Genomic DNA, 27,562 nt, shown 5'->3' on the forward strand with positions numbered 1-27,562 from the left:
ATTTGAGCTCAGTTACGTTTTCCTTCATACCCATCTCACTATTAAATTTTGGGGTTTTTGGAGCTTCACCCAGCATGAATCATGCCTTGAGAAGAGGAGGGGAGAATTGACGGAAATTAAGGCTTCAGTGAGTCAGACCAAGAGGATTCACCAAGGCTGAGCAGTAGTTTCCTACTTTTCATGTTAGTGTTGTGTTTCATTGCAGGTCTTGTTTGCAGCGTACATTGTAGCTTGCTTTGAGCCAGAGGTTGAGAAAATATAATCTTCATTTAAGGAGATGGAGGAGGGAAGAATAAAATCTTGGGCGAAATTCTCCCCCAACGGCGGGATGCCCGCCGACTGGCGCCAAAGCCGGCGCAAATCAGACGGGCATCGCGCCGGCAAAAAGGTGCGGAAGTCTCCGCATCTTTGGCGGCCTAGCCCCAACATTGAGGGGCTAGGCCGACGCCGGAGGGATTTCCGCCCCGCCAGCTGGCGGAAATGGCGTTTGTTGCCCCGCCAGCTGGCGCGGAAATGCGGCGCATGCGCGGGAGCGTCAGCGGCCGCTGTCAGTTTCCCCGCGCATGCGCGGGAGCGTCAGCGGCCGCCGAAAGTTTCCCGCGCATGCGCAGTGGGGAGAGTCTCTTCCGCCTCCGCCATGGTGGAGGCCGTAGCGGAGGCGGAAGGGAAAGAGTGCCCCCACGGCACAGGCCCGCCCGCGGATCGGTGGGCCCCGATCGCGGGCCAGGCCACCGTGGGGGCACCCCCCGGGGTCAGATCGCCCCGCGCCCCCCCCCAGGACCCCGGAGCCCGCCCACGCTGCCTGGTCCCGCCGGTAAATACCAGGTTTGATTTACGTCGGCGGGACAGGCAATTCCTGGGCGGGACTTCGGCCCATCCGGGCCGGAGAATCCAGCGGGGGGTCCCGCCAACCGGCGCGGCTGGATTCCCGCCCCCGCCCAATCTCCGGGAGCGGAGACTTCGGCGGGGGCGGGGGCGGGATTCACGGCGGCCAACGGCCATTCTCCGACCCGGCGGGGGGTCGGAGAATGACGCCCCTTGTCTCAAACATGAAGCACTTCTATGAGGGGAGATTGTTTAAAAGGCCATTACCAGTGAGAATACATGTCAACCTGCCAATCAGTGTTTTCTACAGCTTTAGCGGACAAAATCCACCTTTTTTCTTCGCTCCCACTTTACTCCCCCTGATAAGGTATGCTGTTGTCAGTACTTTGTCCAAATGCTTGGGCGTAATTCTCCGACCCCCCGCCGGGTTGGAGAATGGCCGTTGGCCGCCGTGAATCCCGCCCCCGCCGAAGTCTCCGCTCCCGGAGATTGGGCGGGGGCGGGAATCCGGCCGCGCCGGTTGGCGGGACCCCCCGCTGGATTCTCCGGCCCGGATGGGCCGAAGTCCCGCCCAGGAATTGCCTGTCCCGCCGGCGTAAATCAAACCTGGTATTTACCGGCGGGACCAGGCGGCGTGGGCGGGCTCCGGGGTCCTGGGGGGGGGGGCGCAGGGCGATCTGACCCCGGGGGGTGCCCCCACGGTGGCCTGGCCCGCGATCGGGGCCCACCGATCCGCGGGCGGGCCTGTGCCGTGGGGGCACTCTTTCCCTTCCGCCTCCGCCACGGTCTCCACCATGGCGGAGGCGGAAGTGACACTCCCCACTGCGCATGCGCGGGAAACTGACAGCGGCCGCTGACGCTCCCGCGCATGCGCTGGGAAACTGACAGCGGCCGCTGACGCTCCCGCGCATGCGCCGCATTTCCGCGCCAGCTGGCGGGGCAACAAACGCCATTTCCGCCAGCTGGCGGGGCGGAAATCCCTCCGGCGTCGGCCTAGCCCCTCAATGTTGGGGCTAGGCCGCCAAAGATGCGGAGACTTCCGCACCTTTTTGCCGGCGCGATGCCCGTCTGATTTGCGCCAGCTTTGGCGCCAGTCGGCGGGCATCCCGCCGTTGGGGGAGAATTTCGCCCCTTCTGTCTGCTATTTAACTGAACCCACTGATACCACCTAAGTAAAGGCTTGTGATACTGAGAAGTGGAAATCCAGTCTGTGGCTTCATTGCTTCCTCCCCAGTCCAGGATAGCTCAGTAAATTGTTCTGCCTGTCCCCGTAAAGCTGCAATGAGCTGCAGCCTGGTTGGTTAATATGACAAGTTTTATGGCGGGCATTGGGAAAGATTATCTGTTTAAGAAATAATCATAACGTGAATAAAGCTTTTGTTATTTGGTCACCACATACATCAGTTTATTCCTATGGGGAGGCTCACTTTCACCAGATTGAAAAAACTATTTTCTGGCAGAGCAAATCATAAATCTCAACAATTTGCGACCACGAGATTGGAAAGCAAATAGTGTAGCACATCACCATCTCATCTTTCTTGCTTTGTTACCAATGTTACCTTTTAACAGCTGAAAAGGTTTAGTTCCCCCACCACCGCCTGTAAATGTTTTGTCTCTTTTCAAATAAAATCAGGAGTTCAACTGAGGGTTGTTTTAGTGGGAAATGCATCAAACAATGCAGCATTGAACCAGAGGATCTCCAGGGCAGTCACACTTCAGGGCCAGGATTCTCCCCTACCCGGCGGGGCGGGGGGGGTCCCGGCGGGTCCCACTCCGGCGTCGGGCCGCCCCAAAGGTGCAGATTTCTCCGCACCTTTAGGGGCCAAGCCCTCACCGTGAGGGGCTAGGCGCGCGCCGGAGTGGTTGGCGCGCCGACGGTCAGCGGCAAAGGCCTTTGGCACCACGCCAGCCAGGGCCGAAAGGACTTCGCCAGGCGGCGGAAGTCCGCGCATGCGCGGGAGCGTCAGCAGCCGCTGACGTCATCCCCGCGCATGCGCAGGAGGGGGTGTGTCTCCTACGTGTCGGCCATCACTGAGGCTGTAGCCGAGGCGGAGGGAAGAGTGCCCCCACGGCACAGGCCCACCCGCGGATCGGTGGGCCCCGATCGCGGGCCAGCCACCGTGGGGGTGCCCCCCAGGGCCAGATCGTTTCCCCCCCCACCAGGACCCCGAGCCCACCCGCGAGAGATGGTTTGGGGCGTCATTCTTCGAACCCCGCCGGGTCAGAGAATCGGCGGGGGCTGCCGTGAATCCCGCCACCGCTGGTTGCCGAAGTCTCCGGCACCGGAGATTCGGCCGGGGCGGGAATCGCGCCACGCCGGTTGGCGGGCCCCCTCACTCGATTCTCCGGCCCGAATGGGCCGAGGTCCCGCCGATAAATTGCCTGTCCCGCCGGCGTGGATTAAACCACCTTTTGAACGGCGGGACAAGGCGGCGTGGGCGGGCTCCGGGGTCCTGGGAGGGGCGCGGGGCGATCTGGCCCCGGGGGGTCTCCACCATGGCGGAGGCAGAAGAGACTCCCTCCACTGCGCATGCGTGGGAAACTGTCAGCGGCCGCTGACGCTCCCGTGCATGCGCCGCCCGGGGATGTCATTTCCGCGCCAGCTGGCGGGGCAACAAAGGCCGTTTCCGCCAGCTGGCGGGGCGGAAATTCCTCCGGCGCCGGCCTAGCCCCTCAATGTTGGGGCTCGGCTCCCAAAGATGCGGAGCATTCCGCACCTTTGGGGCGGCGCGATGCCCGTCTGATTGGCGCCATTTTGGGCGCCAGTTGGTGTACGTCACGCCGTTTCGGGAGAATTCCGCCCTTGATTCTCGCCGGCGGGACGGGCATTCCAGCAGCGGGACTTCGGCCCATCACAGGCCAGAGAATCGCTGGTGGGGGGGGGCTCGCCGACCGGCGCGGCACGATTCCCGCCCCTGCCGAATATCCGGTGCCGGAGAATTCGGCAACCGCCGGGGGCGGGATTCACGCCAGCTCCCGGCAATTCTCCGTCCCGGCGGGGAGTCGGAGAATCCTGTCCCGATCTTCATTACCTATCATCTGACACAATGCCTATTTAATATGTGCGGCAACTGGTTTTGTACAGTTGATCAAGTTACTCCAAGTTGCAACATCACAAATGGTCACAATATGTCAGGAATGAGAAAGTTTTCTATTGATTCTATAAACACATCCCAGAAGGATAAAAGTTTGTGGTTCAAAGTGCAACGGATTGGAAAATTCCAGGGCACATGTAAAAGGGATTTAAAATCTAGTTCTCAGAATCTAAGACCACTAATTCAATAACCTCACTCTGTAACAAGTTAAAGTTGTAGGCTAAGTGACAGAATATGTTTCATAATCTTTCCAACACAGATGTGTTTTTAACAACACATTTATGTGGGACAGTGATGAATTACACAGCACTTTAACTCCCTTTCACCATTTTATGAAGTCTGTTTTTTTAAATGACAGATAAGAATAAAGCCTTTTCAGTATGTAAATAGTCCAACTCGGGAAGGGGCCATACTGGACCTGGTATTGCGGAATGATCCCTGCCAGGTGGTTGAAGTTTCAGTCGGTGATTACTTTGGGAATAGCGATCACAATTCCGTAAGTTTTAGAATACTCATGAACAAAGACGAGAGTGGTCCTAAAGGAAGAGTGCTAAATTGGGGAAAGACCAAGTAAACAAAATTCGGCAGGAGCTAGGGAATGTGGATTGGGAGCAGCTGTTTAAGGGTAAATCCACATTTGAAATGTGGGAGTCTTTTAAGGAAAGGTTGATTAGAGTGCAGGACAGACATGTCCCTGTGAAAATGAGGGATAGAAATGACAAGATTAGGGAACCATGGATGACGGGTGGAATTGTGAGACTAGCTAAGATGAAAAAGGAAGCATACATAACATCTAGGTGACTTAAAACTGATGAAGCTTTGGAGGAATATCGGGAAAGTAGGACAAATCTCAAACGCGCAATAAAGAGGGCTAAAAGGTGTCATGACATATCTTTGGCTAACAGGGTTAAGGAAAATCCTAAAGCCTTTTATTCGTATATAAGGAGCAAGAGGGTAACTAGAGAAAGGATTGGCCCACTCAAAGACAACAGAGGGAATGTATGCGTAGAGTCAGAGGAATTGGGTGAGATTCTTAATGAGTACTTTGTATCGGTATTCACCAAGGAGAGGGACATGACGGATGTTGAAACTAGGGATGGATGTTTAAATACTCTAGGTCAAGTCGGCATAAGGAAAAAGGAAGTTCAGGGTACTCTAAAAGGCATTAAGGTGGACAAGTCCCCAGGTCCGGATGGGATCTATCCCAGGTTGCTGACGGAAGAGAGGGACGAAATAGCTGGGGCCTTAACAGATATCTTTGCAGCATTCTTGAGCTCGGGTCAGGTTCCGGAGGACTGGAAAATTGCTAATGTTGTCCCTTTGTTTAAGAAGGGTAGCAGGGATAATCCAGGGAATTATAGACCTGTGAGCTTGACGTCAGTGGTAGGCAGCATGGTTTTGTGCAGGGAAGGTCATGTCTTACAAACCTAATAGAATTCTTTGAGGAAGTGACAAAGTTAATTGATGAGGGAAGGGCTGTAGATGTCATATACATGGACTTCAGTAAGGCATTTGATAAAGTTTCCCATGGCAGGCTGATGGGAAAAGTGAAGTCGTATGGGGTTCAGGGTGTACTAGCTAGATGGATAAAGAACTGGCTCGGCAACAGGAGACAGAGAGTAGTGGTGGAAGGGAGTGTTTCAAAATGGAGAAAGGATACGAGTGGTGTTCCACAGGGATCCGTGCTCAGACCACTGTTGTTTGTGCTATACATAAATGATCTGGACGAAGGTATAGGTGGTCTGATTAGCAAGTTTGCAGATGATACTAAGATTGGTGGAGTTGCAGATAGCGAGGAGGACTGTCAGAGAATACAGCAAAATATAGATAGATTGGAGAGTTGGGCAGAGAAATGTCAGATGGAGTTCAATCCAGCCAAATGCGAGGTGATGTATTTTGGAAGATCTAATTCAAGAGCGGACTATACGGTCAATGGAAGAGACCTGGGGAAAATTGATGTACAGAGAGATCTGGGAGTTCAGGGGCGAAATTCTCCCCCAAGGGCGGGATGTCCGCCGACTGGCGCCAAAGCCGGCGCCAATCAGACGGGCATTGCCCCGGCCCAAAGGTGCGGAAGGCTCCGCATCTTTGGCGGCCTAGCCCCAACATTGAGGGGCTAGGCCGACGCCGGAGGGATTTCCGCCCCGCCAGCTGGCGGAAATGGCGTTTGTTTCCCCGCCAGCTGGTGCGGAAATGCGGCGCATGCGTGGGAGCGTCAGCGGCCGCTGTCAGTTTCCCAGCGCATGCGCGGGAGCGTCAGCGGCCGCTGTCAGTTTCCCAGCGCATGCGCGGGAGCGTCAGCTGTCAGTTTCCCGCGCATGCGCAGTGGGGAGAGTCTCTTCCGCCTCCGCCATGGTGGAGGCCGTAGCGGAGGCGGAAGGGAAAGAGTGCCCCCACGGCACAGGCCCGCCCGCGGATCGGTGGGCCCCAATCGCGGGCCAGGCCACCGTGGGGGCACCGCCCCGCGCCCCCCCCCCCCCCCCCAGGACCCCGGAGCCCGCCCACGCCGCCTGGTCCCGCCGGTAAATATCAGGTTTGATTTACGTCGGCGGGACAGGCAATTCCTGGGCGGGACTTCGGCCCATCCGGGCTGGAGAATCCAGCGGGGGGTCCCGCCAACCGGCGCAGCCGGATTCACGCCCCCGCCCAATCTCCGGGAGCGGAGACTTCGGCGGGGGCGGGATTCACGGCGGCCAACGGCCATTCTCCGACCCGGCGGGGGGTCGGAGAATGACGCCCCAGGTCCATTGTACCCTGAAGGTGGCAAAGCAGGTCGATAGAGTGGTCAAGAAGTCATACAGCATGCTTTCCTTCATCGGACGGGGTATTGAGTACAAGAGTCGGCAGGTCATGTTACAGTTGTATAGGACTTTGGTTAGGCCACATTTTGAATACTGCGTGCAGTTCTGGTCGCCACATTACCAGAAGGATGTGGATGCTTTAGAGAGGGTGCAGAGGAGGTTCACCAGGATGTTGCCTGGTATGGAGGGTGCTGGCTATGAAGAAAGGTTGAGTAGATTAGGATTGTTTTCGTTGGAAAGACGGAGGTTGAGGGGGGACCTGATTGAGGTCTGCAAAATTATGAGAGGTATGGACAGGGTGGATAGCAACAAGCTTTTTCCAAGAGTGGGGGTGTCAATTACAAGGGGTCACGATTTCAAGGTGAGAGGGGGAAAGTTTAAGGGAGATGTGCATGGAAAGTTTTTTACGCAGAGGGTGGTGGGTGCCTGGAACGCTTTGCCAGCGGAGGTGGTAAGGCGGGCACGATAGTATCAATTAAGATGCGTCTAGACAGATATATGAACGGGCAGGGAACAGAGGGAAGTAGATCCTTGGAAAATAGAAGACAGGTTTAGATAAAGGATCTGGATCGGTGCAGGCTGGGAGGGCCGAAGGGCCTGTTTCTGTGCTGTCATTTTCTTTGTTCTAACTGAACAAAAAAGTTACGATGGAACCTTAATGTGAGAGTCGGTTTACAGCCAACAATTGAAAACATCCCAAATTGCTCTTGCAAATAATGCCAATAATTCCATTTAAATGCACATGAATGTGATTTAGTGACACAATTTTACAACCTCAGCTTCAGCTTTTACTGGAGGAAAAATCATAAAAATATTTGAAAGAAAGCAAGATTTTGAGAAAGAGGAAATCGCTTCCGGTACTTATTCTGGTACTTTACAAACCAAAAATATGAATATGAAAGATTTTTTTTTCATGGAAATGCCAACACTTTTTGATTTGGGTAGCATTGAGCATGCCCTGGTCACAGATTGTTGGAGATAGAGAGTTTTCACTCGGTTCCAAGAATGCACTTTAACTGGACCCTTAGGGAATTTACTGCTTCAATCTTATATTTTTCCACTGCTCTGAAAGTAACTGTCTTCACAGGCTCTCTCCCAAATAGATGCCCAACTTAGCTCCAAATTCGTAGTTAGTTTTGCTGTGCTCCCTAGGAACCTCATTAGTCCAATCTGGATTCAAACCCACGTTGCAGGAGAAAGGGTGCCCTGCTGTTTTATTGCAGCTTATGGATTCTGTGATTGACGGAATTATTATAACAAAAATATAGTAGAACAAAAATTGGAAAGAATGCAATCATGAATTATTTATCCAATCCTTACCAGCTGCAAGATCCTCAGAGTTTGTGCTTCGTGACAGAAGCTACCTGACCCATTGAGATCTCTCAGTCTTTCTGGTGTCCATTTTTGATTTCTGAGCTGGCGCAACCTTGAAATGACCTGCAATTTGCAATGGTAATGATGGCGAGGCTGTCAGGGTGGTGTAAAACTTATAGCAACGTCTGCCCTCCTCAGGGCGGGCTACTTCAGCTTTTGCAGATGGAATCAACGAGACATCATTTGTAATGAACTTCCGACTGTTTACAATTTACAACTGGAATCTAATTCCCGCAGAAGGACATTTAAAAATTGCCAGAGTCTTTGTAAAGTATTACGTTTCAAAATAAATGTTTGTGTTCTCATATTTAGGTTTCTTCTTTAATCCCCTGTGAGTGCCCAATTTTTATTTTTATTTCTGTACAATTGTGCTTTTTACTTCCTGCTTTGGCATCTGCTAAATTTGTCAATCTGATTGGCTGTCAGCCTGTTTGCCCTGTTCCTGAATGCCACCGATCCACCTCTAGAAGGCACCAAATTCAAAGGGATGTTGGAAGAGAGAAATTCTGCTCTCTTGCACTGCTAACACTTTGTAGGCAGCTCTGTTCCCCGAGGTCAATGGCGAGCACTGTTCCCTCGCTGTGCTGACTGCAAAATCCAGGTCAACGTATTGAGCCATCCTGTGGCAGCTACAAACTGAACTTAGCACCTGGGGCGTCATTCTCCGACCCCCCGCCGGGTCGGAGAATGGCCGTTGGCCGCCGTGAATGCCGCCCCCGCCCCCGCCGAAGTCTCCGCTCCCGGAGATTGGGCGGGGGCGGGAATCCGGCTGCGCCGGTTGGCGGGACCCCCCACTGGATTCTCTGGCCCGGATGGGCCGAAGTCCCGCCCAGGAATTGCCTGTCCCGCCGGCGTAAATTAAACCTGGTATTTACCGGCGGGACCAGGCGGCGTGGGCGGGATCCGGGGTCCTGGGGGGGGGGGCGCGGGGCGATCTGACCCCGGGGGGTGCCCCCACAGTGGCCTGGCCCGCGATTGGGGCCCACCGATTCGCGGGCGGGCCTGTGCCGTGGGGGCACTCTTTCCCTTCCGCCTCCGCCACGGCCTCCACCATGGCGGAGGCGGAAGAGACTCTCCCCACTGCGCATGTGCGGGAAACTGACAGCGGCCGCTGATGCTCCCGCGCTGGGAAACTGACAGCGGCCGCTGACGCTCCCGCTCATGCGCCGCATTTCCGCGCCAGCTGGCAGGGCAACAAACGCCATTTCCGCCAGCTGGCGGGGCGGAAATCCCTCCGGCGTCGGCCTAGCCCCTCAATGTTGGGGCTAGGCCGCCAAAGATGCGGAGACTTCCGCACCTTTGGGCCGGCGCGGTGCCCGTCTGATTGGCGCCGGCTTTGGCGCCAGTCGGCGGGCATCCCGCCATTGGGGGAGAATTTCGCCCCTGGTTTCTAGAAAAGATGCACCACTCAGAAGAACATGTGCTCTGGCACCTTTCCACCCATCAGCAAGAAAATATTTGACAAACCATTCTTTCCATTTGCAATATGAGAAAGCCAACATGTTATTTACATCATGACCACCTTTCATGTAGTTCCAGGCATCCCAAAAGTCCACTGCGTACACAGACTCCCTCCTCCTTGTAGCTGCAAAGTGAGTCATGTTTAGCTTGGTTATACTGGTAACTTAAGATGTGAGTAATCTCACAGGTGGGGAAAGAAATTCAGCTTGCCGTCTCAGGGTAAAACTAGTACTGCTGGGTTGCCAATGATGGAAACAACCCCACAATGCATTTCTAAACAGTGAGCTGAAAATCTGTCCCAATGTATTTTGATGCAATTTGCAGCTTTGCCTCTGGTGTTTGTGCAGAAGGTTTTTACTGAACATTTTTGCACCAAGATAGTGCCCCCTTTAAAGATATATTTCATCAGGGTATAACTTTTCTTTTAATTAACACCTCTCAAAGTTAAAACCCTTGTAATAAAGCATGCTTATATAAAAGGTGCAAAAATGCAAGCAGTAGGGTATTCCATAATGCAGGACATAAATGCCAAACTTTAACTGCACTCCAATAAACAATTCTTGTCTTCCTTCAAGCAGCGTTTTAATGAGTTTCCTCTGTGTTTAAGTGAAATCTACTCAACTGATTCTCCCATATTTCTAGTCACAGAACAGTATGTTGATCAGAGGAGAAGACATGATCGCTTTTCTCCATTCATCCAGATGAGGGACATCTCACTCTCGTGCCTTAATGCTTGCATGCCCTTGGTCCATTATGCTTGCAAAAAATATATGAGCAGCATCATTTCCATCAGTACCAGTCGAATATCCAACATTAAGTCAACATGGACTTTGCACAATGAGCAGAGTGAATTGAATCATTCCAGTCCACTGGGGGTGGGGTGAGGGCAAGTGACTGGGGAAATCATCTCATTCGTAATACAGCGGAGATGGTAACACATCAGGCGGAACAGATGGCAAGAGTTTGTTATAAGGCTGGCAAACTTGTGCAGGTCCTGGTGATTTCCAAATGCAACTCAATACAAGTCATGTTTGTTGACACAAGCACGCGTCAGGAAAACAGGAATCTATTTGGTTTGGATAAATCAAAGAAACTTTTCTCCGAAATCCCGGGATCTTTTAACTGTCCTCAACCCCCCCCCCCCCCTCCCACTTTCCTCCCCCCCCCCCCCACCTCTCTGTACTGTGCAGTCCTGCAGAGGCCAATCCTATGGAGACTCACCTAGTCTCACCGCTCCAAAGAAAGTTGTGTGTTTGCTCATGTTTACGACCGTATCTTCATAGGTCATCTTGACTGCGATCTTCTGCCTCGCCCTGAGCAAGCAGACCCCTGCAGTGTAGCAGGTGTTGAACTTTGACTTGCGGTTCTCAATACTGCGTGTGCATTGCAAGAAAGGCTTATCGTCCACGAGCACCTCATGACTTGCGAAGTCGGTAAAGTTAATATAGTAAACCTGAGACAAGAAGAGTAAAATGTGATTTTTTAAGATATATAGTCAGCTAAAGTTTAGCGCTTTTTTTACTTGTCTTATTTTTTTTGGCTGAAGACAACTTTCTCAAGTACATTAGAAATATCTTTATACCTTTGAGGGTGTATTGGAGTGGAGAGGAATTCATCTCCACGTGTTGCCGAAGGAAACACATACAGCATACATTCATTAAACACAATGAGATCTCAGGAAATGGCCAGGGTGCTGAATGCCAATTTTACAGTGAAATAAAATCAATCTCTTTAAAGGAATTAGGGAACAGAAAACAATCACTCAGAATTAATTATCAAGTTGAAAACAAAGAACATTAATTAACCCACAACACTCAGAATTAATTAACAAGTTGAAAACAAAGAACATTAATTAACCCTCAACGCTCAGAATTAATTATCAAGTTGAAAACAAAGAACATTAATTAACCTTAAATGGACAATCTGATTTCCGCTTCATTCAACAATGCTGTTAATTATACCACCCGTGGGAGATGATAATCTTTCAGAAATGGTTGATGCTGGGAGTCTTATGCCTCTCTCAATAGGAAGTGTTTAAACCAGAAATGAGAAAATGTACAGAGGGACCTTGTCCATAAGTCACTGACCGTTAACAAGCAGGTGCAATGAGCTATTAGGAAGGCTCATGTAATGTCAGACTTTATCACAAGAGGATTTGAGTACAGGAGTAGTGAGGTCTTGCTTCAATTATATAGAACCAAAGTTAGACCGCACTTGGAGGACTGTGTGCAGTCTTGGTCCCGTTACCTCAGAAAGGACATTATTGCCATAGAGGGAGTGCAACAAAGACACTGCAGGTAGGGCAGTGGATGTTGTCTATATGGACATCAGTAAGGCCTTTGACAAGGTCCCTCATGGTAGACTAGTACAAAAGGTGAAGTCACACGGGATCAGGGGTGAGCTGGCAAGGTGGATACAGAACTGGCTAGGCCATAGAAGGCAGAGAGTAGCAATGGAAGGATGCTTTTCTAATTGGAGGGCTGTGACCAGTGGTGTTCCACAGGGATCAGTGCTGGGGCCTTTGCTCTTTGTAGTATATATAAATGATTTGGAGGAAAATGTAACTGGTCTGATTAGTAAGTTTGCAGACGACACAAAGGTTGGTGGAATTGCGGATAGCGATGAGGACTGTTGGAGGATACAGCAGGATTTAGATTGTTTGGAGACTTGGGCGGAGAGATGGCAGATGGAGTTTAATCCGGACAAATGTGAGGTAATGCATTTTGGAAGGTCTAATGCAGGTAGGGAATATACGGTGAATGGTAGAACCCTCAAGAGTATTGAAAGTCAAAGAGATCTAGGAGTACAGGTCCACAGGTCACTGAAAGGGGCAACACAGGTGGAGAAGGTAGTCAAGAAGGCATACGGCATGCTTGCCTTCATTGGCCGGGGCATTGAGTATAAGAATTGGCAAGTCATGTTGCAGCTGTATAGAACCTTAGTTAGGCCACACTTGGAGTATAGTGTTCAATTCTGGTCGCCACACTACCAGAAGGATGTGGAGGCTTTAGAGAGGGTGCAGAAGAGATTTACCAGAATGTTGCCTGGTATGGAGGGCATTAGCTATGAGGAGCGGTTGAATAAACTCGGTTTGTTCTCACTGGAACGAAGGAGGTTGAGGGGAGACCTGATAGAAGTATACAAAATTATGAGGGGCATAGACAGAGTGGATAGTCAGAGGCTTTTCCCCAGGGTAGAGGGGTCAATTACTAGGGGGCATAGGTTTAAGGTGAGAGGGGCAAGGTTTAGAGTAGATGTACGAGGCAAGTTTTTTACGCAGAGGGTAGTGGGTGCCTGGAACTTGCTACCGGAGAAGGTGGTGGAAGCAGGGACGATAGTGACATTTAAGGGGCATCTTGACAAATACATGAATAGGATGGGAATAGAGGGATACGGACCCAGGAAGTGTAGAAGATTGTAGTTTAGTCGGGCAGCATGGTCGACACGGGCTTGGAGGGCCGAAGGGCCTGTTCCTGTGCTGTACATTTCTTTGTTCTTTGTTCTTGTTCTTTGTTGTTCTGGGGATGGCGAGACTGTCTTATGACGAGAGATTGAGCAAACTGGGGCTGCATTATTTCAAGTTTCGAAGGATGAGAGGTGATCTCATTGAAACCTCCAAAATACTTAAAGGAATAGACAGGGGAGTCTAGAACTTGGGGGCACAATTTCAAAATAAGGGGCGTGCCACTGAAAACCGAGGTGAGGAGAAGTTTCTTCACACTGGGAGTTGAGAATCTTTGGAATTCTCTACCCCAGAGGTCTGTGAAAGCTCAGTCTTTGAGTATGTTTAAGATAGAGATTGATAGAGATAGATTTCCAATTAACAATAACATAAAGGGTTATGGGGATAGTGTGGGTAAAAGGCATTGAAATGTGCGATAAGCCATGATCGTACTGCATGATGGAGCAGGCTAGATGGGCTGAATGGCCTACTCCTGTTCCCATGTTCCTAACATCATTTACCAGTACCTCTGCCTTGCCTCATCATTCCTCAAAGTGCCTTATCTAATTGTAAAACTCACTTTGCAAGTGTGCGAGTTGTTAAACCAACACCAAAGCATGAGGCGCACTTCACCATTATTCAGATATATAATTTTGGGCAGCATGGTAGCACAGTGGTTAGCACTGTTGCTTCACAGCATCAGGGTCCCAGGTTTGATTCCCGGTTTGGATCACTAACTGTGCGGAGTCTGCACGTTCTCCCCGTGTCTGCGTACGTTTCCTCCGGGTGCTCCGGTTTCCTCCCACAAGTCCTGAAAGACGTGCTGTTAGGTAATCTGGACATTCTGAATTTTCCCTCTGTGTACCCGAACAGGCGCCGGAATGAGACGACTCGGGGCTTTTCACAATAAATTCATTGCAGTGTTAATGTAAGCCTACTTGTGACAATAAAGATTATTAAGTTAAATTAAATTTAGGAAACACAGATGACAATGATATTGTTTGATTGAAAGTTTGTTGATTGTCTCTCTCCTAATTTTGTGTTTGTCTAGCTGAGCGACGACAGAATCTGGGAATGGAACATGAGTCATTCCAATTTTCCTTTTTTTTGTAAAGCAGTAGATTGTTTCTCTAAGGGACTGAAACACTTTTCGCAATCTTGGAATCACAGCTCAGAGCCCTCTAAGCATAGGCTCACAACTCTCTCTTGCTGTTGCTACTCACTTTGAATGAAGCATTCATGTTGAGAAGGACAACGGCAACACAAAATGATTGGGTAGGTGCAGAGACACAACAGCTATTTGCAATTCAGAGTTGATGATTAATCACTTCATTTATGAATGTTCTGTACTTGCTACAGACTAGAATCATCACTTGGTCTTAACAGGGCCCACCAGGACCAAATCTTTTAAAATGGTTAGAATTCAAATGTTTAAATCGTGTGCACATAGATATATATACAGTAAACAATCACTCTTACTATTAGAACACTTCTAATTTATACCCCAATGCAAGACAACCACAGGATTGGAGTCAAATGATTTCACAAATCCTGTCGCACCTTTTTTACGCAAGTACCTTGGGCTGGATTCTCCGTAGCTTGACGGCAAAATCGTGATTGGCAATCGGGCGGAGGATGGATTCTGACGCCGGAATCGGGGCTGCTGTCATCATGACGCGCGCTGCATGCTGTTTCAATGCCATTGCCGCGTTATCAGCTGGCCGACCCACGATGCTCCGCCCCCGATGGGCCGGATTCCCGACGGCGCGGCCACGTGTGGTCCCAGCAGGCAGGAACCCGGCGTGCCGGTGGCGGACAGTGGCCAGCGCCACCACACTCATCCGGGATCCATACCGCTGCCCGTGTGGGGGGGCTTCTGCTAGGGCTGGGGGGACTGGTGGGAGGTGACCAGGGGGTGGGCTGTGGGGTCGCAGTTAGCGGGTTAGTGTTCGAGCACAGCCGGCGCCATGTTTTATGGCGTGATTGGTGCAGGCCGTCAGCCCTGCGCATGCGCGGCCCGGGACTTGGCCATTCTCTGGCCGTTTTCAGCGCGATCCGTAGGAGTTTCAAGTGTCGTCAGTGTTAGCCGCTCACCGGTACCGGTGAGGGGGGCGCACCGGTTTTCCTGTCGTGAACCTCCTGCGGATTCTCCGTTCGCACCGACACTTAGCCTCAGAAACGGAGAATTCCGCCCCTTATTTTTCAAAGACAGGCTCCTGTGAATGGCTCAAAGATTAACAACAACTATCTTTTATGTGGTGGCTAGCTTGCCAGGGAACAATTTCTCTAAGGTCAGAAAATAAATGGGGAGCTGGCTAGCAAGTCATGGTAGGGAGAGATCGGGGGCGTCATTCTCCGACCCCCCGCCGGGTCGGAGAATGGCCTTTGGCCGCCGTGAATCCCGCCCCCGCCGAAGTCTCCGCTCCCGGAGATTGGGCGGGGGCGGGAATCCGGCCGCGCCGGTTGCCGGGACCCCCCGCTGGATTCTCTGGCCCGGATGGGCCGAAGGCCCGCCCAGGAATTGCCTGTCCCGCCGACGTAAATCAAACCTGGTATTTACCGGCGGGACCAGGCGGCGTGGGCGGGCTCCGGGGTCCTGGGGGGGGGGGGGGGGGGCGCGGGGCGATCTGACCCCGGGGGGTGCCCCCACGGTGGCCTGGCCCGCGATCGGGGCACACCGATCCGCGGGCGGGCCTGTGCTGTGGGGGCACTCTTTCACTTCCGCCTCCGCTACGGCCTCCACCATGGCGGAGGCGGAAGAGACTCTCCCCACTGCGCATGCGCGGGAAACTGACAGCGGCCGCTGACGCTCCCACGCATGCGCTGGGAAACTGACAGCGGCCGCTGACGCTCCCGCGCATGCGCCACATTTCCGCGCCAGCTGGCGGGGAAACAAACGCCATTTCCGCCAGCTGGCGGGGCGGAAATCCCTCCGGCGTCGGTCTAGCCCCTCAATGTTGGGGCTAGGCCGCCAAAGATGCGGAGCCTTCCGCACCTTTGGGCCGGCGCGATGCCCGTCTGATTGGCGCCGGCTTTGGCGCCAGTCGGCGGACATCCCGCCGTTGGGGGAGAATTTCGCCCCAGAAGCGGAACCAAAAGCTTGGTCAGAAAGTTAGGTGTTGGGAAGGTTTTTAAAGGGTGGAGTAATGGGACAGGTGGTTGAAGCAGTGGCTTAGGGAGAGAACTCCTTAAGTGTGGCCAAAACCATTGAATGCTCTACTATCAAGAGCCGGCCTTTGCCATACTTGTTGGAGCATTCTCCCTAAATCTCTGCACCCCTGTAATTCTCTCTTCCTGCTCCCTCCCTCAAAGGCCCAATGAAAATGTTTGAATATTCCATGAAATGTGGAAGACTACAGGTTAACTTTCTTTAACTGCATGACCTCCACCACAACTGCTCCCCATTGGCAGACATCCCACTGAAACGCAGTTGGAAATCTTTGAAAAGCAACAGATTCCCAAGTCTCTGTCAATTACTTTTGATAAGAAGTCACGAAGATACATAAATACACGTTTGTACATTTCTCTCTCCTTGCCAATCCTCTCCTTGTCTGATTTCACATGCTTTCGTGCCTTGTGATGTTGAGCTCTTGAAAATTGTTGACAGAAGCTTAGGAATATGCTGCCTATCCATGTGGAAAATGGCAGGTATAAATAAACCTTTGCCCTACTTTAGTGTCTCCAACTCCCACCCCTCTGCATCCTGGAGGATCAGGCATTTTTGATTTCCATATATTGTGTTCAAGTTTTGCCAGATCAAATGGTGCATTTACTGGAGTTAAAGACATTGTAAAATAAACATTTGTCAGAGCGACAGCAAGTGTATGAATCATAAGTCCTAAAAAACGCAAATATGTTATGAAAAACAGATTACCAGCAGATCAAACAATGTATGCAGATCAACTAGGCATAAATTTGCTTATTTTGTATTCAGTTCCAAGCTTAATCTTTGTAAGTTCTGCCAACATTCTCTGCAGTTGCTGTTTTCAATTTAAACAGTGTAGTTTGACACCATCTCATTTACTGCTGATAATAAATACAAGGGCAGCTACAAGATAGCGCACTTTCTCTGCTCTTCTTTACAGGCTTCTGTCATGATTATATCTTGGGTCAAGATGGTGTGTAAACAGCCTTGCTGTCATGCTTTTTGTAATTTAGTAAGAAGTCTTACAACACCAGGTTAAAGTCCAACAGGTTTGTTTCAAATCACTGGTTTTCAGAACGCTGCTCCTTCCTCGGGTGAATGGCTAGGAAGGAGCAGTGCTCCGAAAGCCAGTGATTTAAAACAAACCTGTTGGACTTTAACCTGGTGTTGTAAGACTTCTTACTGTGCTCACCCCAGTCCAACGCCGGCATCTCCACATTTTTGTAATTTAGAAGAGTTCATTATCTTCAGGCCTTTTATGTTCTTCCCATTCACACAATGCACTACTGTTAATGAGAGCATATCGACGTGGCATACATGTTAACATGTTCGTATGTTTCCGATCAGAAGGTGCAATATTGTTAATGAGAGTTATCAGGCCACAAGCTCCCACAGTCATTTATCACATTACTTTTTATATTCACCTTTTCCCATTTAAATCATAACGTATGTTACTTTACATTCATATAGTGAATTTATAAAGCAAATCATGTCATTCAATGTTCTCAAATCAAATTTGATTGAGCTATAATAAGCCAGGTGATCAAAAGCTTGGTCAAAGAAGTAGACTTTAAAGAAAGCCTTCAAGGAGAGACAGAGAGGGTTCAAGAAGGAATTCAAGAACACAGCCATCAGTTTTTAGATCTATAACATCCAATTAGTTCTGCGTTAGGTGTTTGCCATTGCATATATCTGTACCTAGAAAACTAGCCTATTGTATCTCTACATCAGGAGTCTAAGAACACTGCAGTTCAGCAGATTGTTTCTACACTCTAGGGAGTAGATTTATAGTCAGTTATAAGAAGTCTGAATTCAATCTGAGGCCTGGATCTCCCAATTTAATATTTTTTAAAGTCATGGGAATCCATGGTAGCATCTAAAAGGTTGGTAAAAATAGGAAAGAAGCAGGTACTCTTGAAAGGTCTTAGATTGAGAGGTGTTAATAAGAGTCCCGCACAAAAACCCTCTTGAACCCCTGTAGGTTCTCATCTCCATGAATAATCGGGTTGCAAAACCAATTGTATTATTGTCAGATTTGAAAATGATTTATAAAGAGAGAATTAACAAGTGAATAGGAATCTCAGAAAAACTTACATTAGTTATACAATTGGATAGGCAAGTAGCAAATTGAATTCAGTCTGGACCAAATTATTTCAGATTAGGTGAAATGTTGTCCATTATAAAACTGCAACAAATGTATTAGCACAGGGAGACTAGCAGGGGCTTTCAGAATAATAGTACACTTGGCAGCCTAGCTTTTCCTCTTCTGTATGTTACTGCCCGAACAGCTAGTGGCTGGCTTCAGACAAACTCAAATGGAAGTTGCAACCAATTTTCCTAGATCAGTTCATTAGCATAGCAGCAGGTGATGATTTGGATAGACCTAAAGAGTAGAATAGTAGAAGATGAATTATGGGCACGATCTTCCTAAAGGGAACAAAGTCCCCCCCCCGAGGATTGCGTTTAGCCGCAGTGCTGAGAAACATGTGGCCATTCAACGCTGCTCGTGTTAAACAAGGGGCTGAATGAAGAATGCACGGCCAAAGCCACATATAGCCCCGTTTTTACAATGGGGAGCTCTGCTCACCGGAACTGCCCTTGTAGCGAGAGATCGGGACGCTATTTTTAAATGGAGTCTCGATCTCCAAGACCCACAAATAAAATCCCTGACCTTCCCCAGCCCAAACGCAACATAGGAGGCTCCCCCGCTGCCTGCACCCTCTAACACCCATAGTGGGCAACCCCGCACGTGCAGAAAATGCCAGCTTGGCACCTTGGCAGTGTGAACCTGGCACCATGGCAGCACCCCTGCCAGCTGGCAGTGCCAGGATGGCACCCAGGTGGCACTGCCAAGGTGCCAGGCTGGTACTGTCAGGGTACCCAGGTGGCACCAGCAGTGCAAGGGCACCACAATGCCCAAAAGGGCCTCCGATCCGCTTGGAAACTCCCACGAGTGCCGTTCCGTCTGGTCCCTGTTTGTGGGGATCATTGCTGAAAGGCACTCACCCAAGATCTCCAAGGCGAAGGGATTGAATCCCAAAGCCGCAGGTACCTTGGAAATCTGCACATTAGAGTAAGGCATTACTGCCTAGCTCTAATATGCAGATTTGCCAAACAGTGATCCCGTCCATTGTAAGTGTGGATCTCCTTGCAACGACTCGCGAGATTGCGTTGAACCTTGCGAAGCGTTGCTAAGGACAGAAGTCCAATAGGATTTCCAGAAGACGTTTGATAAGATATCTCATGAGACTTATTCCAAAAAATCCAGCTAAATAATGAGAGAGGGATATGGGCCAAATGCAGGCACGTGGGACTAGCTTAGTGATAGAAATTGGACGGCATGGACCAACTGGGCCAAAGGGCCTGTTTCCATGCTGTAAACATCTATCTATGATACAAAATAGATACAAAATGCTTTGGGGTCTCCCGGCTTTCACCAGCCATGCTGCACTGCAGTGAGATGCTGTTCTGGCACAGCATGGCTAGAAAACTGCACCCTTTGGATTTAATTTAAACCTGAATGAATGAAAGTTAAAGAATGCTGCAGCAGTTAAAATAGTCCTTACGTGTTTCAAGGCTTATGTGTATGGCTCATTGCTAGTGAAATCTAAAATTGATCCCACTATCATCTCTCTCTATGAGGTTGCATTTCCTTTCACTTAATATGTTTATATACTCTTTCCATGAAAGGCAGAATAATGGTGTTTGCCTCAGTGACTCACAGCAACAAAACATTCCATGCTCCAGTAACCCTCTGCATTAAGAAAGTTCTCTTAATCTCTTTTCACAAACATTTTCACTTAATGGTCTTTAATAGTTTTTTCCTGATTCACCCCGTCACAATCCTTTCACAAATTAAAATATCTCCATTGAATTTCTAATTAACATGATCAGGTCCAATCAAATATACCCAACATACCAAGTTTCTGGTCTTAACTATTTTTCTCATCCCTGGTATCAGCTTGGCGAATATGTGTAAGCTCTTCAAGGACTTATAAGAAAATTTGTACCAGCGTTATTGCTGATTCACTTGCACAAAAGTTGGTGGAATTGCGGATAGTGATGAGGACTGTCAGAGGATACAGCAGGATTTAGATCGTTTGGAGACTTGGGCGGAGAGATGGCAGATGGAGTTTAATCCGGACAAATGTGAGGTAATGCATTTTGGAAGGTCTAATACAGGTAAGGAATATACAGTGAATGGTAGAACCCGCAAGAGTATTGACAGTCAGAGAGATCTAGGTGTACAGGTCCTTAGGTCACTGAAAGGGGCAACACAGATAGATGGAGAAGGTAGTCAAGAAGGCATACGGCATGCTTGCCTTCATTGGCCGGGACATTGAGTACAAAAATTGGCAAGTCATGTTGCAGCTGTAAAGAACCTTAATTAGGCCACACTTGGAGTATCGTGTTCAATTCTGGTCGCCACACTACCAGAAGGATGTGGAGGCTTTCGAGAGGGTGCAGAAGAGATTTACCAGGATGTTGCTTGGTATGGAGGGCATTAGCTATGAGGAGAGGTTGAATAAACTTGGTTTGTTCTCACTGGAACGAAGGAGGTTGAGGGGCGACCTGATAGAGGTCTACAGAATTATGAGGGGCATGTACAGAGTGGATAATCAGAGACTTTTTCCCAGGGTAGAGGGGTCAATTACTAGGGGGCATAGGTTTAAGGTGCGAGGGGCAAGGTTTAGAGGAGATATACGAGGCAAGATTTTTACACAGAGGGTAGTGGGGGCCTGGAACTCGCTGCCGGAGGAGGTGGTGGAAGCAGGGACGATAGTGACGTTTGATGAGCATCTTGACAAATACTTGAATAGGATGGGAATAGAGGGATACGGACTAGAAGATTTTAGTTTAGACGGGCAGCATGGTCGGTGCTGGCTTGGAGGGCCAAAGGGCTTGTACCTGTGCTGTACTTTTCTTTATTGTTTGAAATTTATTGTGCCTCTTTTCCCGCTGTTCCAAAATTTATAAATATTACTATGCCATTGGCTGTTTTCTATAGTTTTACAGTATACAAGCATCTTCACTCCAGAATTAACATATTTGCATATGTAAGGATCTCTTCTTCCACCCCCTTCAAAGTCTTTCCACTGAGTTGAATTCATTGAGTTAGCAATGGGACTACGGCGCTGAGGACCCGGGTTCGCATTCCGACCCTGGGTCACTGTCCGTGTGGAGTTTGCACATTCTCCCCGTGTCTGCGTGGGTTTCACCCACACACCCCAAAAGATGTGCAGGTTAGGTGGATTGGACATGCTAAATTGCCCCTTAATTGGAAAAAAAAATTGGGTACTCTAAATTTAAAAAAAAAGAAATTGTATCTACCACTTTTCTATTTATCCACTGATCTGTCTTTGTCCTGATCTCTTATACTGTACCCACTATTTGTTTTAACAAAATCACCATACTAATTCAGCCTAGGTCCATATATGAGAGATAAATAAAATCTGGACACTAAGCTATTTCCTGGGTACACCATCTGCAACATCTCTCCAAAAGGAGTAATGCACCCTTTGTTTCCTGCCTGACAAAACACTCTGTATCTATTTTGTATCATAGGTAACTCTGAGAGAACATACAGCGCAGAAGGAGGCCATTCAGCCCATCGAGTCTGCACCGACCCACTTAAGTCCTCACTTCCATCCTATCCCCGTATACCAATAACCCCTTGTAACCTTTTTGGTCACTAAGGACAATTTATCATGGCCAATCCAACTAACCTGCACGTCTTTGGACTGTGGGAGGAAACCGGAGCACCCGGAGGAAACCCATGCAGGCATGGGGAGACAGTGCAGACTCCGCACAGACAGTGACCCAGCGGGGAATCGAACCTGGGACCCTGGCGCTGTGAAGCCACAGTGCTAACCACTTGTGCTACCGTGTTGCCCGAAAACATGTACAGAATTTCAAAATTGGGCAGTTCACAGATTAGGAAAATGAAGTGAAGTCATTCAAAACATCAATAATCCATGCTCTAATTGTCTTGTGTTTGCCTTTGCGCGAGCATTTAAATTGGGCGACCTGTTGGTCGAGCTGTATGAAATAATGAGGAAGAAACACACTGATCAACTGTTAAGGAGGAACCAAATAATTCCTTATATATGTATCTTATATTCAAGTTTGTTTCAGACTTCTGTTTTACCTAATTTTGTCTTAATTGGTTCAATAGATGGCCAGCATTTATTGCCCACACCTAATAAATGGACACATTTTTTAATACAAAGTTCTCCCTGTTAAAATAACCCAGTGAACACACTTCAAAGTGCAATTTGTTGTAAAGCACTTTAGATTGATTATGAGTAATGAGTAATAAATGCAAGTCAATCTTTCTCCTTGTCTTTTCTAATCTTTTTTTAGTTTGAAAGTAATTCACTGAAATAATTAAAAGAAGCCGAATGTAATGAAAATCTAATTTTAAAAAGGTCCTTTGTTTTTTCCCCCAAAATTACTTTGAACAAAATGTACTCCATGTAGGCATTCCTTGTGTTTTAAGTATCATTCCGTATATCTTTTATTTGCATAAAGGTTTTTCTCATAAGAAGTCAAATTAAATACACTTTCACTATGTGATGAAAGTGCTATCTAAATGATAATTTGAATACAAAATAATTTTAAAGTTTCAGAACTAAAATAATTCCTTAGTAAGTTATACTATTTCTATTAAATTGTAATTTACTATTAATCAGCACTCTGACAGTTCTTTAGGTGTTTTTATGTTTTTGGCACTATTCGCTGTCAGCGTTTTCTTAGGGTCATAAAAAGAGTAACATTTCCTACTGCTTAGCAGCTTGTCCCAAATCCCTGCCCTTTTCTTTTCTCGTAGTCCTGTAATTTTTTTTCTCTTAAGGTCTTATCCAATTTCCTTTTAAAGTCTTGATTATATCTGACAATATTACACTCTCAGGTATTCCAGATCATAACTACCTGATGCATAAAAGTTTTTCCTCATGATCTAGTCAATGGTAAACACCTAACACAGAACAAATTGGATGTTATGGATCTAAAAACTGATGGCTTTCAGATTACCATTTAAGCTGGTCACGCTCCAAAGATGTCTGCTCATGAATACCCGATTTTAATCACTCCATCATTGGTGGCTTAACCGCCGGACCTGGAGATTTGTCTACTTTTAAGCCTGCCAACGCCTCCAATACCTTGTCATTCCCTACGACAATCTGCTCAAGAACCTCACAGTCTCTCTCTCCCGGAGTTCCATATCTACGTCCGCATTCTCTTGCGTGAAGACAGTTGTGAAGTATTTGTTCAACACCCTACCAATGTCCTCTGGCTCCACCCACAGATATCCCCCTAGTCCCCAATGGGCCCTACTCTTTCCTGGGTTTTCCTCTTCCCATTGATATACTTATAGAATATCTCGTGGGATTTTCCCTACTTTTACCAGCCAGAGCTTACTTATATCCCCTCTTTCCTCTCCTAATTGCTTTCTTAAGCACCATCCTGCACTTTCTGTAGTCCACTAATGCCTCTGTTGATTTGTTCCCCTTGGACCTGCTAAAAGCCTCTCTTTTCCTTCTCATCGTATCCTGCATGTCTCTGTTTATCCATGGTTCTCTGGACTTGTTACTCCTTCCTATTAACCTGAAGGGAACATATCGGGCCTGCACCCTCCCAATTTCCTTTTTGAACGCCCCCTCCCCTACTGCTCTTCTGTAGATTTCCCACAAATAACTCTTTCCAGTCTACCTTGACCAGATCCTGCCTTAGTCTACTAAAATTCACTCTCCCCCAATCCAAAACCTTTGCAATTTGTCTATTTCTCTGTCCATAAAAAGCCTCAATTGTACCATGTTGTGGTCGCCATCACCAAAATGTTCCCCACTGAGACATTAACCGCCTATCTGGCTTCATTCCCCAGACCAAGGTCCAGCCCTGCACTGTCCCTTTCTATATATTGAGCTAAAAAAATCTCCTGTATACATTTTAAGAACTCCACTCCATCTAAGCTCGTAACATGATGACTATCCCAATTAATGTTGGGAAAGTTGAAATCATCTAATATAATTACCCTATTATTATTTTTACACGTCTCTGTGAACTGTGTATTTATTTGCTCCTCGATTTTCCGCCAACTATCTGCCGGTCTATAATAAACATCTAGCAATGTGCTTGTCCCTTTTTTATTGCTAAGCTCTACCCATAAAGCTTCATTTGATGCTCCGGTTTCCTCCCACAGTCCAAAGATGTGCCGGTTAGGTGGACTGGCCATGATTAAATTGCCCCTTAGTGTCCAGGGATGCTCAGGTTAGGTCGGGTTATGGGGATAGTGCAGGGGTGTGGGTCTCGTTAGGGGGCTTTTTCAGAGGGTCGGTGCAGACTCGATGGGGCAAATGGCCTCCTTCTGCACTGTAGAGATTCTGTAGTTCTAAGGTATCAACTTCTTTTTTAAAAATAAATTTAGACTACCCAATTCAGTTTTTCCAATCATGGAGCAATTAACATGGCCAATCCACCTAGCCTGCACATCTTTTGGGTTTTGGGGGCGAAACCCACGCAAATACGGGGAGAATGTGCAAACTCCACACGGACACTGACCCAGAGCCGAGATCAAACCTGCGACCTCGGTGCCGTGAGGCAGCAGTACTATCCACTGCGCCACCGAGCTGCCCCTGGAGAGTATCAACTCCATGAAGGCGCAACAGCACTCACCCCTCACTTGTGCGGGATGTTCGCAAACTTGCTGATAGGGGGCTCCCTGCCGCCAACACTAGCACAAGCCTCAATATCACTGATACCCAAAAGACACAAAGAGCCCACTGAGTGCATATCCCACAGGCCCATCTCGCTACTCAATGTAGTTGCACAAATCCTGGCAAAAACTGTATCGTGGCCAAGCGTTGCATGCCAGACGTGGTCGCAGAGGACCAGATGGGCTTTGTCAAGGGCAGGCAACTAACATCGAACCTCAGGCGTCTGCTGAATGTGATATTGACGCCATCAGGGGAGAGAACTCCAGAAATGATCATCTTCTTTGATGCAGAAAAGGCCTTCAACAGAGTTGTGGGGAAGTACCTCATCGAGAAACTGGAATGGTTCGGGCTTGGACCAGGGTTAACCTCCTGGGTGAAACTTCTGTACGCCGCTCCGATAGCGAGCCTACCGACCAACACCACCAGCTGTAAGTATGTCCAGCTGCACAGCTACACGAGGCAGGGGCTGTCCGCTGTTCCCGCTTCTATTTGCCATGGCAATCGATCCAATAGCGATCTCCCTCAGAACAGCGAAGGGCGGGAGAGGTATCCAGATGGGGGACAGAGATCATAGAGTTTCACACTATGCGGATGACCTGCTCCTCTACATCTCGAACCACCAAACCCCCAAACCAGCACGAAGCTCCTAAAAGAGTTCGGAACCTTCTTGGGTTACAAATCAACAAGAGCAAAAGTGAAATCTCCCCGGTGAACCCGCAAGGGCAGAGCTGGAGGTACTACCATTCAAACAAGCCTAAACCAAATTCCACCACCTGGGGAGCCAAATAGCCCACGACTGGACATGGATGCATGAGTGGAACTTGACGAGTCTGGTGGAGGAAGTCAAAAGGAACGTGCAGAGGTGGGACACACTCCCACTCTCGCTGGCGGGGTGAGTGTAGACGATCAAAATGAATGTACTGCCCAGGTTCCTCTTCCTGTTCCGATCCTTCCCGGTATACATCCCCAAGGCCTTCTTCGACACGGTAGACATACTAATCATGGCATTCGTGTGTGGGGAGGGGAGGGAGAGGGCGGAGGGATTGGGGAGAGGGGGGGTTGGGGGGGGGGCGACCCCAAGGATCAAAACAAGAGGGTCTTACAACAGAGAAGAAGCATGGGGAGCCTGGGCCTGCCAAAACCGCAGTTCTACCACTGCGTGGCCACAGCAGAAAGAGTGAGGGGATGGGTGAAGGAATCAGGAGAGGAATGGGTGAGGATGGAGGAGAGTTCCTGCATAGTGACATCCCTCCAAGCCCTAGTCACAACCACACTCCCACCCACCACCGACCAAGTACTCAAGAAGCCCAGTGGTCGTAGCCACGCTCCAAACATGGTATTAGATGAGGCAGCACTTCGGGCTAACCTAAATGTCCACTATGGCTCCTGTATGCAACAACCACAGGTTCACACCCGCAACAAGGGACACCACCTTCAAAAGGTAGAAACAGGACGAGGGGACACTGATGATTAGAGACATGTACATAGACAGCAGAATAGCGACCCTGGAGGAACTCATAGAGAGGTTCCAACTATCAAAAAGAAATGAACTGAGACACATACAGGTCAATAACTTCCTCCGCAGGGAAACAACGACATATCCCCAGATATCATAACACTCGCTAGTTGAGGAACTGTTGGACGCGGGCGACCTCGGGAGGGGAAACAGTGGGGACCTGAACGCGCGACTGTTGGAGGAAGTATGCTCCCCCCTGGACGAGACAAGGGAAAAAGGGGAGGAAGAACTAGGCATAGAGTAGGGGGGCTGACTCTGGATTGAAGCACTACACAAGGCGCACTCCACCTCCACATGCTGAGCCTAATGCAGCTAAAGGTGGTGCACAGAGCGCACCTAACTTGAACCCGAATGAGCAGGTTCTTCCCAGAGGTGGAGGACAAATGCGAACGGTGTCAGGGAGGCCTGGCCAACCACATCCACATGATCGTGTCAGGTTCTGGACAACTTTCTTTGAGGCAATGCCCAACATTGTGGGGGGTGAGGGTGGAGCCATGCCCAAAAGTGGTGGTCTTTGTGGTCTCAGAGCTGCCAGTACTCTTCATGGGGAGGGGGGGCCGAAGCCCTAGCCTTTGCCTCCCTAATCGTCCGCCAAAGAATCCAGCTCGGCTGGTGATCAGCAGCACCACCCAACGCTGCAATCTACTGGCCGAACTGTTGCAATTCATCCAGCTGGACGCAATACAATTTGCCACCTGCGGGTCAGAAGAGGGCTTCCATAGGATATAGAAGCCGTTCACCAACTTGATCCAAGACCTGTTCGTAGCCAGCAACCAGTAGAGCAAGGGGGTGGGGGTAGGAGTGCGGCGGGGGGGGTTGTGCATGGAAGAGGCCACAGAAAAGTCAAGGGGGGGGCGAAGCGGTTGGGAAGGGAGGAGGGAATGGAGAGGGGGGTGAAGGCTCACAAAAAAGAATTCAAGGGACAAGAGACAAAGCCACAGGGGACGGGCCTGAGGGCACATGGAAAACCAGAGTAAGCAACGGTTAATACACGTTCGGGCCACACTGTTGAGTACAGCAGAGGCAGATCGGTCAAAGGGGGACCACGCCCACAGAGAGGGGAGAGACAAGCGTATGTAAATGTAAATAATGATCTTTGTTTGTTTCTGTTCTCTTTTTCTCCCTTAGCATTTCCTCTTTTGTAATTTTAATTTATCCTTGGATGTTTTTGTGATACATTATGCGCAGT

General features: G+C 49.1%; 1 protein-coding gene across 4 annotated transcripts in view; it reads right to left on the reverse strand.

Moving 5' to 3' along the window:
• Nucleotides 1-6,469: 6,469 nt before the first annotated feature.
• The window catches only part of eda (ectodysplasin A), a 366,616-nt gene continuing 345,523 nt past the window's right edge, over nt 6,470-27,562 (reverse strand). For 3 of the 4 annotated variants that reach the window (XM_072505793.1, XM_072505792.1, XM_072505791.1), the window contains exons 8-9: nt 10,778-11,009; nt 6,470-8,158 (exon numbers count right to left, since the gene is read on the reverse strand). In XM_072505793.1, coding sequence (XP_072361894.1) covers nt 8,082-8,158; nt 10,778-11,009 — 309 coding nt within the window. In that variant the 3' untranslated portion in view covers nt 6,470-8,081. Of the gene's footprint in view, nt 8,159-10,728; nt 11,010-27,562 lie in introns of those variants that run through there. The other variant, XM_072505794.1, reaches the window with a different exon arrangement.

This window comes from Scyliorhinus torazame, chromosome 5 (genome assembly GCF_047496885.1).
Source record: "Scyliorhinus torazame isolate Kashiwa2021f chromosome 5, sScyTor2.1, whole genome shotgun sequence".
Classification (NCBI taxonomy): domain Eukaryota; kingdom Metazoa; phylum Chordata; class Chondrichthyes; order Carcharhiniformes; family Scyliorhinidae; genus Scyliorhinus; species Scyliorhinus torazame.